At 36.6% G+C, this 15,393-nt stretch overlaps 1 protein-coding gene across 6 annotated transcripts in view; it reads left to right on the top strand.

Moving 5' to 3' along the window:
• The window catches only part of LOC127429130 (actin-binding LIM protein 3-like), a 146,252-nt gene that overhangs the window by 38,688 nt on the left and 92,171 nt on the right, over window positions 1-15,393 (top strand). For all 6 annotated transcript variants that reach the window (XM_051677968.1, XM_051677971.1, XM_051677970.1 and 3 more), the window contains exon 2: window positions 8,578-8,724. In XM_051677968.1, coding sequence (XP_051533928.1) covers window positions 8,578-8,724 — 147 coding nt within the window. The remainder of the gene's footprint in view (window positions 1-8,577; window positions 8,725-15,393) is intronic.

Genomic DNA, 15,393 nt, shown 5'->3' with positions numbered 1-15,393 from the left:
TCGCTATAATGTGGTTCACTCTCTTTGTGGGCGCGTAGTGAGTTGTGTGTGTCTCCGCGGTAACGCGCTCAACAAGCCACATGATAAGATGCACGGATTGACGTCTCAGACGCGGAGGCAACTGAGATTCGTCCTATGCCACCCAGATTGAGGCAAGTCACTACGCCACCATGAGGATTTAGAGCACATTGGGAATTGGGCATGCCAAATTGGGGAGAAAAAGGGGAGAAAACAAAAAAACGCTTAAATCCGTTGGAAAAACAATTGTCCTCGTGTTCTGTCACTGGACAGCAATTCAAAGTAAACTTCCCATCGGCATTGAAGGAATGCAATGTGAAGGATATACAAAGTAACATTTATCTTTAACAATGCTATTAAAGTGGATAGCAGGCACAACAATGCCGCTACAACATGGGCTGCCATCTTGATTGTTTTGGGTTGAATGGATCACATGACTGCATCACGTGACAACAAATACATTATCATTTTCAGATATCTCCGTTTACACTACAACAAAAATACAGCATTTTTAAATGTATCTACTTGAGAACGCGTTTTCGAAAAGCTCTGTTTTTGCTGTCAAAATCGCCGTCTCAGTGTGGACAGAAGGACATAACTTTGAGAAAAAGACGCATTTTCAGATGAAAATGTATTGGTGTGGATGTGGCCTAATTCACACAGGTGAATATGTGGTGTCCCATCAGTATTCTTATTCTTGCACACCTGTTGAGGCCCCACACTGTCCTACCTAGTGTTTTGCTTTGAAGAAGACTGTTTGCTTAATACATGGATCTGATCAAAGCTCTGTATACAGTTCCTGTCTTTCATCAAAACCACAGACTTCTAGTAAGCTGATGTCACAATCAGCATCAGTGAAAATGCTGTCTAGTGAGAGACAAAGATGAAAGAGAGAACTGGAACATTGGAGTTCACTTTACCATTCATGCAGCAAACATCTTTGGCTAACGATGCAATCTCAGGCTTAGGGAACGGTGAAGAGAACAACACAGAGGAGCATTTTATTACTCAAAGGATGAAGCTTATAAGAATTTAGTATCAACTTTGTCTTCTATGTTTTTCTTAAATAAAAAAAGACACAAATGACACAATTGTTAATATACAGTAAGCATATAGAGCTATAAAATGAATGTGGACAGCATAGCTCTTATCATTTGGTCTTGGAAGAATTTGAAAAGATATGTTTGAGTTCATATTGAAATCATATTGAAATGTTGGTATCTTGGTGAATCTGAGCACAGTGTTGAGATCTATTTCAAAACTCCAGTGGAAACATGTAAAATTACTGTGATCTTTTCAGGAGAAACATCTGAGAAGCAGGGGACTGAAGCAGATGTCTCCATTTGCTCTCCATGTAGTCTTATTGCTGTCTAGGAGAAACAACTTCAGAATTAAAAGGAAATTCTGGGATCAATACAAGTTAAGATAAATAGACAGTAATTTTGGCATAATGTTGATTACCACAAAATTAATTTCGACTTGTCTCTTCTTTTCTTTTAAAAAAAAAAAAAAAAAAAAAGCAAAAATCGAGGTTACAGTGAGGCACTTACAATGGAAGTGATTGGGGCCAATTTTTGGAGGGTTTAAAAGCAGAAATGTGAAGCTTATAATTTTAGAAAAGCACTTACATTAAGTCTGCTAAAACTTGTGTATTGTTTTGACTGTAAAGTTGTTTAAATCATTGTTTTTATAGTAGTCAAAGAAGTTGTAAAATTGGATATAACTTTACGCAGAAAAGGTTAGTAAGCAATTTTATCACACTAAAATCATGTTAACATGCATATTGTTTACATCTGGTGGCTATACTTTTGAAATAGTCAGTGAATAGTGTTCAGACCATTTTCAGACACCCCCAGCCCTTCTCCTGCTTTACAAATAACACATCTGGACATATGTCACACATAATCGAGTGTTTTGTGTTAATGTGGTGTGCTTATTCGGTGGGTATTATGACACAATGGATTTGAGCGTGTTGCATGGCACGCTGCCACATTCCCTCTCCAGCAATTGTTTAAACACCAATAGAATAAGCAATAGCGGGGGAATGGCGTCCTGCCAAATTCCAGATGACAGAAGTGTTACATCAAAAGAGCATTCACAAATACATTGCATGTGAGTTCATTCTGGTCACAACAAATTATGATAATGGACAATTCCAAAATACTTAGAGAATGTTCGTTTGGGATGTTTTGTGTTTTTCAATAGAAACTTCAATTTCAGAACTTTTTGCAAGTCTGTTTTGACCTGTGCTGATTTTAGTGGTGTTCATTAAGGCAAGCGTCACTAATACTTTTGTTTATACTTTGGGTTTGGGATTTAAATACACATTTTTGGGCTGCCTTCTGCAATTTTTCACACTCAAATTTAAAAGCTCACCATTCACACATACTGTGGACTAACTGCAAAATAATTGGTCTAATTCTTCAGAGAACCTCCCAAATAAAAAAACAAAACTCCAGTTATTCATAAATAATATTGTATGTGTTTATAATCTTATAATAAACAGAATGTTTTTTTTTTTCTTTTCTTTTTCCTAAATTTGTAAGCATGTAATTCTGGTTCTGTTCACTCTACCTCACTTTGAAAAGTCAAATTTTAGCACTAGAAAAAAGATTTTTTTTTCTCCATCACATTCCATCACAATATACAGATCTGAAATGTAGGTGGTGCTCTAATGCATTTTAGCCCTCATTTTAGTGCTCGTCCATAGACATTCATTCTAATTTTCAGTTCAAGTACCGCCCCATTGTTTTATCGAATATCTCAGCCTCTGAGTGGACTAGAAGCTCAGTCTAGGTGTCATTAGAAAGCTGAGGTCAACCTTTTGCAATAATATATAACAGTTTATCATCAATAGTCGAAAACATATTTTTTTGATGATTTGTTTAGCATGCTTTTCCTTCTGGTTGGCATATTTTGTTCTGGGCATCTAAGATATAATATTGGGTTATTCAGCCAAGCAAGCAAGGTAAGAGCAGATATAACGTTTTTGGCTACTTGGGGCTTACAGAAGCGGTTATCAGAGCAAAACAGAGACATTTGTATTAGATGACTTACAGAAATCATATTACACTTTGTGATTCTTTTGAAAATCTTTCACACTGTGTTTTTATTGCACATTCCTGAGAATAAGAGCTTTCATTTAATATATGACTTGTCCATTTAGGTGTTATGTGAAAGACGTTTATTTTCATATAAATATGTCTACCCCATTATCTCTAGGGGGTGCTAATTTGCAACGCAAATGTTTTGAGGCCATATTTTGTTATTTTATGTAACATAAATGCACAAATGATGGTTATTCCTGAAAAGTTCGGATTCTACGCTTTCAAATGATACCTCATATGCCTGACTTATGCCCTCAAAAAATAGATTTTTGCTGGTTGTTCACTTTACTGAACTAAAAAGAACTAAAGTAACACAATTCTAGAACATTTTGTCTCAATTTGATTTCATCATATACATTTGAGTTGGGACTACATGAATACTTTTTGTAGCATTAATGAAACTGGGCAGGGGATTTCCATTTCCCAGCATGCTTTGCATAGGACTGTATGGGGTGAACAAATATTGAAATTAAGTTATTTTATGCATGTTTGAGCAAGATGAGATCAGGAGGAGATTTGTCCATGTTTAATGTTCTATTATACTGGTATTTAAAAAGAGTTTCTGATAGGCTGGAATTTTGGGGGTTACCATTGCGGTGAAGATTGGTGTTTGTGCTTAGGTTGAGAATGGACTTTCACCTTTAAACGATTCTTGGTTCAAGTACTGCTTAACTCCATAAGTACTTGCTATCAATTTGACAATGCAACCATTTGACTGTTCTTACACTTTCTCGCCTGGTATGTAGTAATGAGTAATAAATTATGTTTACATAAGAAAATGTAGTTTGATGAACCTAACAAAGTTACTAAAGTACATTGAATTGACTCAATTATATTGGATTAATTAAACTGACTTAATTAGAATTAGCTAAAATAAATTGTTTGTGAAAAGTTTCTCAAATTAAATTAAGTAAGGGTAATTACTTTTTTAATGATTTTTTGAGTGTGTATACGAGGACTTTAACATTTTAAACAGGATATAGCACCCCTAGAGTTGAAGGGGTTAAACAAACACCTAACATTGTGGAGGAATACACAGAGAATACATTTGCAGCTGTTGATAGTGTTGTTTATTTGCATGCACAGTCTGTGATGTTTTAGCGCCTAATTCACTAAAGAAATCATGGAAATCTACGGAACCCCTTAGAGGAAAGGACAGGAATATTTTTCTGAAATTTGCATTCCCGGGCAAAACCATGGTTTTACTTACTTTTCATTGTCACTACAATATTACCTTAGTAAAACCATGTTTTTTTTGCGGAAACCATGGTCATTTTGCTTCTCAAGTAAATGTAACTTTTTTTTAATCAAACTGCTACATTTATTTAATTGAATAACAATAGAAAACCGAACAAAGTTGGCACACTGTTGCTCCCCAATACTTATATCCATAAAAGATTTTGTGAAAAAATAATGCAATATAAAGCTCACAACAGTGAAAATAGTCCAGACTTAGACAAGTTGGGAATGTGAAGGGTTAATAAATCTGTATTCAGCTGTAAGTAGTTATAAGGGACAGCTGGCCCGGGGCTTCCTCTCTGTTGTTTGGCCGCTTCAATACACTTCTCATGTAGGTAAATATGGGATATTCGCCAAGTGGGGAGTCCCCCTTGATTTATTCGGCAGTCGAATGCCAGTCAAAGTCCCCCTTGACTGTTTCACTGCTTAAATATGGGACATTGGGCGTCCCGTCGCGTTCATTTTGGCCAAAGTACAGGACGTCCCAACCCATATGAGACAGGCCAATCCCGGACCCCCTTAAGGCCAAAAAAATGTACTTGGGGGGGTCCCCTGGTGTTTCATCGAAACTAGTATACTACAAACTTAAAACAATTTTTTTTATTATTATTATTATCACAGTGATACAACGCAACATTAATGATTATTTGTCCCAGTTTTCATAATCCAAATTCAAATGTGATTTTTCCATCTGAAAATTCTAAACACGCCCAAGTGCACCACGCTCCGTTTTCTGAAGTAATTTACGGGCGGTAATTTGTGGACTCAAAATACTTTTCAAACCACAGATTACATTGCATTTGTTTATTTATGAAATGTATTATTATTTTGGAAATGAAGGCTTTTTCTCTCTGTATACTGTAGTATTTTTGGCTGTGAATATTTGCTGAAGTTGACGTAGACACCCCAATGCAGAACCCTAAATGAAAACCACTGCGTAGGTCACTACATGGAGCCTATGGCTAGGTTTGAAGTAATAATCTTCAGCATGTAACTCATCCCAGATAATTTGTTCTGCAAAATGCATTGTGGCGTCAAGTTTTGCATGGGCAACCACCATTTAGACTGACTTCAGAAAATGTAAAAATCATATTTAAAATGCATTGGTTTTCACGCTGACTAAAACACATACTTGAAGTCACAGTTGATCAGCACATTTCTCCTTGTCTAAATGAATTCATCCAGCTTTCAGTCTTTATCTCTTTTGCCAAACACTGGCTCTTTAGCTTGTTTGTGGTTGCAGATGTGATGGAGGGTGCAGCTGGCAGTTGGCAGAAGGGCAGTGCAGATGGTAGGAGTTTAAATGTGAAGCACACAGAACTGACAAGTGTTCCAACAACTGAATATCAGAGTTTTTCTATATCACTTCTGTCTTTTTGAGAGTATTGGTTTGCCATCTGTATTTATATCACTGTCCTACTGTCCAATTTAATCGGCAATGTGAAGACTCTGGTGTTTTGTCAAGCCATGTGTGCTAGTGATGTGATACATGATGCTTTCAAATAAGATGCTTTCAAATAAGATGCTTTCAAATAAGAGTTTATGGCATTTGAACAGAATGAGTGCATACTGGTTATATCCTGTGTGTCATTATTCATTATAACAGTTAGTTCTGGTTCTTGAATCTGATTAAACGAGACTTTCCAAATAGTGGTGGGGATTTTTATTCATCGTTCATTTGGATTTCATTCATTGATTTGTTCAGTCACCATTTCTGCAGATTGCATGTTTATGGCAGTAGGTGGCAACAAATGAGCATCTTTTATGTTAATAGTGCTCTTTACACATTTATAGCTCTCTCTCTCTATATCCTAGATTACCCTGAAAGCTAATTTGCATTAGCAAAAGTGTATTTATCAGCCTACTGCTAGCTAACAAGTGCATTCGTGGTATTTCTTTAATTATTCACTTCAAAGTAGCGAGGAATGGTATGTTTTAATGAAATGCACTGGAGTAAAATGTAAGATGCTTTTGAATGTAGTGAAGTAAGAGAAAAAGTTTTTTAAAATGAAAATACTCTGATAAAGTACAGATACTTGAAAAATATACTGAAGTATCGTAGTAAAAATACTTTGTTACTGTCCACCACTGCTTAAAAGTAAAGTAAATAGCAATGCGATTATTTTTTCAATGAAGTAATCAGTAAAGCAATTATTACAATTTTAGAGTAGTGGTTGTTAATTTGTAGTGGATTACTTTTTTGAGTAATTTACCCAAAACTTTTAGTGAGACACTGAGTCATCATTGACTCAGATGATTTGTTTAAAACGCCTAGTTGTTCACCACAGAAACAATCAACCTTGTCTCAGAACGAATGTTACTATAACAAAATTTTTGCAAACTGACTTTTACGTGCTGACTTCTACGTTTCGCTGCAGTTTCCTGGTGAAACTAATGACAGAGGATCTACAACAACTGTGCGTTTAATTTGCCTTTACACAAATCACAACTACAATGGCTGATTATGAGTTTATAAACACCTAATTTTTGCTCTATTACTCACACACTGCTACGTTATGATATCGAAACACCTCCTTTTTTTTTTTTTTTTTTTCCAATTTGGAATGCCCAATTCCCAATGCACTCTAAGTCCTAGTGACTCGCCTCAATCCGGATGGCGGAGGACGAATCTCAGTTGCCTCCGCATCTGAGAGCGTCAACCCCTGCATCTTATCACGTGGCTTGTTGAGTGCGTTACCATGGAGACATAGCGCGTGTGGAGGCTTCAGGCTATTCTCCGCAGTATCCACGCACAACTCACCACACGCCCCACCGAGAGTGAGAACCACATTCTAGCGACCACGAGGAGGTTACCCCATGTGACTCTACCCTCCCTAGCAACTGGGCCAATTTGGTTGCTTAGGAGACCTGGCTGGAGTCACTCAGCACGCCCTGGATTCGAACTTGCGACTCCAGGGGTGGTAGTCAGCGTCTTTTCTCACTGAGCTACCCAGGCCCCTCGAAACACCTCCTTTACTATAACGCATCATTTGAAAAATTATACATTTTAACACTTGTATTACAGAGTCACTTACATTTACACACGTATTCCAATGTGATTAGCTGTAGCTTACCATATAGCGTGTTGGACTCGTGACAAAAGTGTCAAAAGTGTCATAGAAGTGACATGAAATGTCATGGTTGCTTCAACATATGTGCTTTTCATGTTGTATTTCATCAAACACTATTGGTAAGGTTTAGGTGTTGGTGTAGGTTAAGGATGTCTGATTTGTTCACCTCTCATTTGCTTTTTTAAATCACTATTGGTTAGGCTTAGGTTAAAGTTTTAGGTTAGGGAGGTACGCTTTACTCATTAAAACATTCATCTAATATTCACCTTAAAAACCTCGTCTGATTACGACACCAATTAACTCGCTTTTGGCACCCCCTGCTGGACATTTCACTAGGAAACTGCAGCTAACCGTGTAATGAAGAACGTAATTTCGTTTAGCAAAAATGTTGCCACAGTCACGTAATTTTTATGAGACCAGGCTGGAAACAGTGGAAGTGAAAGATAATTATTCGTTTACTTGAAGGTGCACTCAGTAATTGTTTTCTCATTAAAAAAAGTTTAACCCCTATAGACATGAGTTGTAATTTTACAATATATGTTGGAAATCATGAGCACTCACATTAAAATGAAGACTCCAGTCATATCAGTAACCTTATAAAAGCTGTTTTATTCTACATGGAGAGGGTCCACACATGGGGGCTACCATGTTAGAATCACATGACCAGCTGAATACTACTCTCTTAATCTCAGTAACCGTCCTGTCATTTGACATTTTCACTCATTGATTAAAGTAATCATGACTGACTGTGAATACTACATTTCTACAATGGCATATGAAACTGAGAACTATTGATTTTACATGATGCTGCATCCAAGGTGTCAGTGTAAGTCCAAGATAACACAAAGACAAAAGTTACTGAGTGCTCCCTTAATGGATTCGTTCACCACTAGTTGGAAACCACAGTATGAGAACAGTGCAAAGAGTTGTGTTTGATGCTTTGGCTCTTTTTGGAACAGTCTGGCGGAGAAGAAATGTATGAACTAACTGGCCAATTTTTGTCTGAATCCTAAGTTATTCAACGTAATTTTTGTTGAACTGTTGTATAAAAACAATATCACACTCACAATAATGCTGTTTCATATGTGAAAGTTTATGTGCTTGTGACTATTTTGCTAATGCTGTACATGTCTCTTTGGCAGGGCCCTATCAACACTCCGCTTACAGCAGAGGAAGTGGCAGCTATGGCCAGGCGCCCATCCACTGCATGCGCTGCAGAGATGTCTGTAAAGGAGAGGTGGTGCGAGTGCAAAACGTCCACTTCCACGTCAGGTGCTTCACCTGCCAATGTAAGAATCAGCATCTGCTTTTAAGTGATAGTTCATCCAAAAAATTAAAATTCTCACATCATTTACACACCCTCATGCCATCCCAGATGTGTATGACTGTCTTTCTTCTTATTTTTATGAAAAAAAGATGTTTTAAAGATTGTCTACAGTGTTCTTTTTCATAATGGGGACTGGTGTTAAAGGCTACATTGGTTATCATTTCTTGTAAAAATACGCTAATCACATAAAAAACATGGACATGGCATGTAATCGTGTATTTATTGGATTTATGTTTCATCTGTCAAAGCGTTTCAAACTGTTTTTTGTAAAGCTGCAGAAACATTATGTAGCTCCTCTAGAGAGCACAACAGTGCCCACCCACTGGGTTCCGGAAGTATTTTCCCCATTAATTTCTTCCATAGACTTTTTATAAAATCCTTCATAAAAGATTTGTCAGCCATGAACCAAACCAACCAGCTCCAAGGTGAATCACAACATCACAAACTTTGTTTTGAGGCAAAAAATGTACTTGAAAATCTGACATAAAGACAAAGGTACAAGTCTGTGTACTTACCGTCTTTCATGAGGGCACAAACAACAATCCCATGAAGCACTGCGAATAACTGTATCTCATTTAATAAAAAACGATGAGAATATATAAAACTATTGATTTTAAGTTGTTTATTATAAGTATAGAAACAATATATTTTACATTTATTGCAATATATATATATAAGTAGTTTAAGGGTGGAGGGAGATGGGTTACATCATTCACAGTGTGTCATGGGAGCGCGCGGTCGCTCTGAGGCACTTTTCGTGGGTTTTTTTGGCCGCGGTTCTCTGATTGGTGGATCTTTCTCCACTGTACCATAGGTAATGTAGTTGTTTACCATGAATTACACTATCAGACACAATTTTTAAACAATGAAGTTGAGATAAGACAGATGGATGGCTTCAACAGAAGCATATACAATCGATGAACAACCTCGTAGCTCACGGTAGGTCTGTCTTAGTTATCGTTGAAAATCAATTAATCTATGGGATAAATTAATAGGATTTTTACTTCCGGAACCAGACTGTTGCACTCTATTAAAGGTGCTGTAAGCGATTTTAGCCGTTCTACTTCCACGAGACTGAGCCGTTGAATTAGCCACGCCCCCTCTTTCCAAAACCCCGCACTCCAAAAATAACAAATTATCTTTATTGAGACCGACATCATTAAACGGTTGGAATCCAGAAACGGTTGTTAAAAACAACAGTTGCAAAATAGCGCCCTCAACTGACAACTTTTATGAACAACATGGCTTAAAAATGGCAGTAAGTCTCAATAATTTGCTGCAACTACAATACAATGAGAACACACAAAATGATTGACAGGTCAAAAGCGTCATTGTCCGTGATCCGCGGACACATTTTTGTTTGTTGTTTACAGAATCTAGAGCTGTCACAGAGACAGGTGAGATATCTTACAACACTTATTTCAGTAATATCTTTCAGGGTGTAGGAAAAATTTTTGCATACCCTTCCATGAAAAAAATCACTTACAGCACCTTTAAGCTCCCAAGAGAAAGTTCCTTAATGACATCATATCCACCTTTTCACTTACAACAGTATGAACTTGTATGAATGTAACACATCATTTTCACTGCTGTTCAAACGCTCCTCGGATTGCATCATTTATATTGATAAATGGATAAACTGAATAGACTAAATATTAAACAAATAAGTGACAATAAAATGCAAAGTAATCTCTTCAGTAATAAAAATACTTTTTGAATGTAACTGTATTCTGATTACCAATGATTTAAATTGTAACTGTAGTGGAATACAGTTATTAATATTTTGTTATTTAAATACGTTTAAAAAAATGTTTTATTAAAAACATTTTTACAGTGTACATTCCAAGTTTTGTAACTATTTAATAGCTTTGTGTGAGGAACAGACTGAAATTTAAATTATTCTCTGAAAAGCCCCTCCCACGTAGCTCTCAAATCTCATCCAATTCAAATATTGTGTGTCAAGATCCAGTGCACCAGATTTGACATCAATGACGAGACACGAGATGCAATAACATTTGACATCATGACATCAAACCTGGCATGACGTGTCTTGATGCGAAATATTTGGATTGAGATTTAAGAGCTGCGACAGAGATGAAGATTATCAGTGAATAAAGATTACATTTTCAGTCTGTTCCTCACACAGAACTAACAAATGACTTCGGAACACTCGGAATATAGCGCACAATATGGCTGTTTACTGTTGCTTTTTTGATATTCTGCCCAATGTTTCCTTTTGTGTTCAACGGAAGAAAGAAAGTCATGGTTTGGAACAACTTGAGGGTGAGTAAATGACAACAAAATTTTCATTTTGGGGTGAACTATCCCTTTAATGTCACTAAATGTCAGTAATAGGTTAAAGACCGTATATGATTTCCCCCATAACTGAAATGCAATCATCATGTTTCATAACGGGTTTGATCTCATTTACTATTTCACGGGCACTTTGCTTTGTCTGTCGCCAAACCGCCACGGGCTCACGTGGTGCTTTTTTATTATGTGAGCTGTTTCCGCGGCAACCATGGTAAAGGGGCAGATCACTGGCATGGGGGTTACTGCCTGTAATTGTCGACCAATAGGAGTCTTTCTATGGCTTGGGGCCCAGAGATAGGTGGGCTTTCTCTCTTTGTCTTATTTCTCTATTTGTCTTTCATCCTGAATGCCTGTACATAAATAAGCATATGGTGTTCAGACAGACAGCTGCCACTGACCTGCAGGGACCCTGATGTTCTTTCTGTCCACACAACGTATCTATTTAACTCACCCAAAACAGTAGCTCACCTAATAACTTACACACACATACACACATACACGCGCATAAGACTATAGCAAAGGTCTTTCTGTGTCTCCCACTCATTTCCAAGTTCTGGTTGCTTCAGATAAATTAAGCCTATTTGTCTCTGTCATGTGAGGCCTGAGTTCATGTGTAGGTGGAGTGCATCACACACATGCACACACACACACACACACACACACACACACACATTTGTTTTCCATTGACTTCTGTTGTTTTTATTCCAAGCTAATACTGTGTTCTATCCCCTACCCCTAAACCTAATCCACACAGAAACCTTTTTGCATTTTATATTTTCATTAAGACATTATTTAGTATGTTTAATAAGTCATTTTCTGGTTGGCCGACATTTTCACAGCGAGCTGATGGTACGTGTGTACCTTTCAGGTCATCTAAATCAATGAAGTATCTTTAGAAGAGCAATTCTTCAGGAGAAGTTCGGACTCTATACTGCTAGTCTATATAATACATTTCAAAGTACACCACTGGCATGAGACAGTGTTTGCAGGGTAGTACCATATTGGTATTTCTCATTCTGGTTACATTCTGGTTAGGGTTTGTTCTAAACCTTTAACCCCAAGAATGGAATGTCACTGCCTGTGCTCTTCTTCCGTCAAACCCTCATGAGTCTTGTTGACCAGATCAGGCTGCTGAATAACTGAGTGTGTGGTAAAAGACTGTCGTGTAAGATGTTTTGAGTCAGCACTCAGAGATCCAAACAGAGTCAGCAGATTGTGTGAGCAGTTCAGTGACACAGAGCCCTCCATAAATGCAGAGCAGGTGCTGAAGACGCTGCTCAGAGCCGAGGGAGATCCACCAGCTGGAGGATCCAGCAGAGTCATCAGTTGTAAACAAGGGCTGGATATGTGTGTTATAATGGATTAAAGGAATATTCCGGGTTCAGTACAAGTTAAGCTCAATCGACAGCATTTGTGGCTTAATGTTGATTACCACAAAAATGAATTTCGACTCGTCCCTCCTTTTCTTTAAAAAAAGCACAAATCTGGGTTCCAGTGAGGCACTTACAATGGAAGTGAATAGGGCCAATCCGTAAACATTCAAAAGTTTCAAAAGTATAGTCACAAGATGTGAACAATATGTGTGTTAATATGATTTTAGAGTGATAAAATCACTTACTAACCTTTTAGCCAATTTTACAACTTCATTACCATGACAACATAATGCAGTAAACCCTTATACCCTAAAATAACCAAAAAAACGACAATTAAAACAGCTTTACAGCTCAAATAATACATGAGTTTTAAAAGAAGAATTAATGTAACTGCTTTTACAAAGCTTCACATTTCTGCCTTTAAACCCTCCAAAAACTGGTCCCATTCACTTCTATTGTAAATGCCTCACTGTAACCTCCATTTTTGCTTTTTTTAAAGAAAAGGAGGGGCGAGTCGAAATTATTTGTTGTGGTAATCTCAACATTATGCCACAAATGCTGTCGATTGAGCTTAACTTGTACTGAACCTGCTAGTGTTTTCACAGTACCACATTTTCTGTAGTCATTACTGATACCAGTGAAATTTCACGGTTTTCAATACCAATTTTGATACCTCAGCAAAAATATGCTAATATTGTAATGTGCTATTGAACACACCTGTTTAGCATATTTAAAAAGTTACATTTCAATATAAATAATAAAAGAAATGCATGTTTTTTTTAAAGCTTTTCTCAATGAAGTATGCATAGCTTAAGTTTTTTTAAGTAGCGCCCTATGAAATCTGTTTTATTTTTTCTCAAATCCTTTTTTCCCTTTTTTTAAAAATTTTTTCTAGAATTCCATGTTTTAAAGTTTAATTTAATTTCATCATCCAAATTGTGTCTAATCAATTTCTTAAAAATGTTCACAAGTAAAAAATAGAAAAATTACTTTTCAACACACAAATGCATTTTAACAAAATTGTATTCAGTACAATAGCACTTTTTTTGTGATATATTGCTTAATTATAATTATTATTTATTATTATTAATATTACTACAATGAATATTAAATGTATTATTATAATATATTTCTGTTTCAATTTCTTCAATTTCAGGTGTCTAGCTTTTATTTTGAATCGTGCTTTTATTTTGACGTGTGGTTTGACGGAAGCTTCACTTTCTTCACGACGTAGCCCAGTGTCATCGTTAAAGCGCAAATGCTGTGATTAAATTATATAAATATATAGTCTACATGTGCTTCACAGTGGATTAGTGCTCTGGGGGTTTATTTTATCTCCCACAACACAAATTATTCTCAGTGTCATGAGTTCTTGGTGTGTGAGCGGTCTGCTTCACACATTCATTTAAAGCTCATGCAGCTCATACAGACTAAGAGTGCAGCATTTCGCAGTTTAATAATCACACTAGGACATATCACGATTTTAATTTGATTAGTTGTGCATTTCAGTGTAAAAGGAGTAACAGAACACATGCTGAAATAAGCCTGTGAGCATTTTAATGCAGTGGTGTATCAGTCATACTGCACGCTGGTACTGGATAGAGTCTGTGCTTAGTACTACCGGTACTGCAGAAACACTGGTATAGTTACATCTTTTTATTTTAGTATCGACTTGGTACCGAAGTACCGGTACATTTGACAACATTAGAACCTGGAATATTCTTATTAAAGTACTGAATGTGAGTCGTTTTTGAAACATAAACATTATTCACTTCACAGTTAATGACAGCAGGCAAATAAATGAAGCAAGAAATAAGGGTAGAGATGCTTATTTATTCAGAAAACGTTTACATTTTGCATCATGCACTTTTGACATGTCAGCACTCAGCAGGGGCAGGTTTACGATTTCTGAGGCCCCAAGCAACCGACCAACCTGGGGCCCCATTTCGAAAATTTGCTTAAAAAATTACATAAAATTGATTTTAAATCATACATTTAAATTCATCCTGTCAGCCGTTGAAGTACATTCATAATGTTTATGAAATAAAATTCTAGTTCAAGGTATTAATGCATGTTTTCCAGTTTGTTCGACAATACAGTGATAAAAAAGGAATATTTACCTATATATATTTTTACAAAACACTTTTTTTATTTTAAATGAACAGGGTGTGCAAAACCTACTACTTCACTCATTAACATTTTGGAATTTATTTGTTATTTATTATTATTATAACCCAACAATTATTCATTGTTTTCCAGTTTGTCATTATAATACAGGATGATACAGTATTATTATTATTACTTTGAGGATTTGTTGTATACAGTAGTAATATATTTCTTAATTTAAAGTAAGTCTTATTTACTTTCACCTGGAGCTTATATTCTAATGCTGCAGTGTATTGTTCATCATGTTGCAAAAGGCTGTATTTTATGTAAGCATTGTAGGCAACATTCGTAACTGTAACAATAATCATATAAGGCATGGCAGCCCCTCAGCTCACTATAGTAGAAGGGAAAAAGCATTGCCGTTTATCAAGCGCTGAAATTGGTGCAGAATAATCTGGAATAATGTTAAACATTGTAACAGTTACCTCTTTGCAACATGAACTTGTTCAGAAAGTTAAATATGTGTGACACCTGCGCTAAAAACATTCTAGACGCAGCACAACGAATGAAACAGAACGCAGGTGTCTCGACATGCGTTTTTGAGAATTGACGTTATTTTTAACTTGACACAGTGTCTAAAAATGTGCCGGTCCTGCGTGAGACACTGAAGAAACAGCGAGACACGGTGCAGCAGTCAAGGATGTTCGTCCAGCACGTGTTTATATAGGAAAACAATGGAAAAACAGAGCAGACACACGCAGAAACACGTTCGGTGTGACCGGCCCCTAACTCATAGGCGAAACAAGTTCGGAAGTCCTGTATATTTTTTCACAAACTAA

This window comes from Myxocyprinus asiaticus, chromosome 38 (genome assembly GCF_019703515.2).
Source record: "Myxocyprinus asiaticus isolate MX2 ecotype Aquarium Trade chromosome 38, UBuf_Myxa_2, whole genome shotgun sequence".
Taxonomy (NCBI): Eukaryota; Metazoa; Chordata; class Actinopteri; order Cypriniformes; family Catostomidae; genus Myxocyprinus; species Myxocyprinus asiaticus.
The sequence above is the reverse complement of the archived record's forward strand: the minus strand, read 5'-3'. Positions and strand labels throughout refer to the sequence as shown.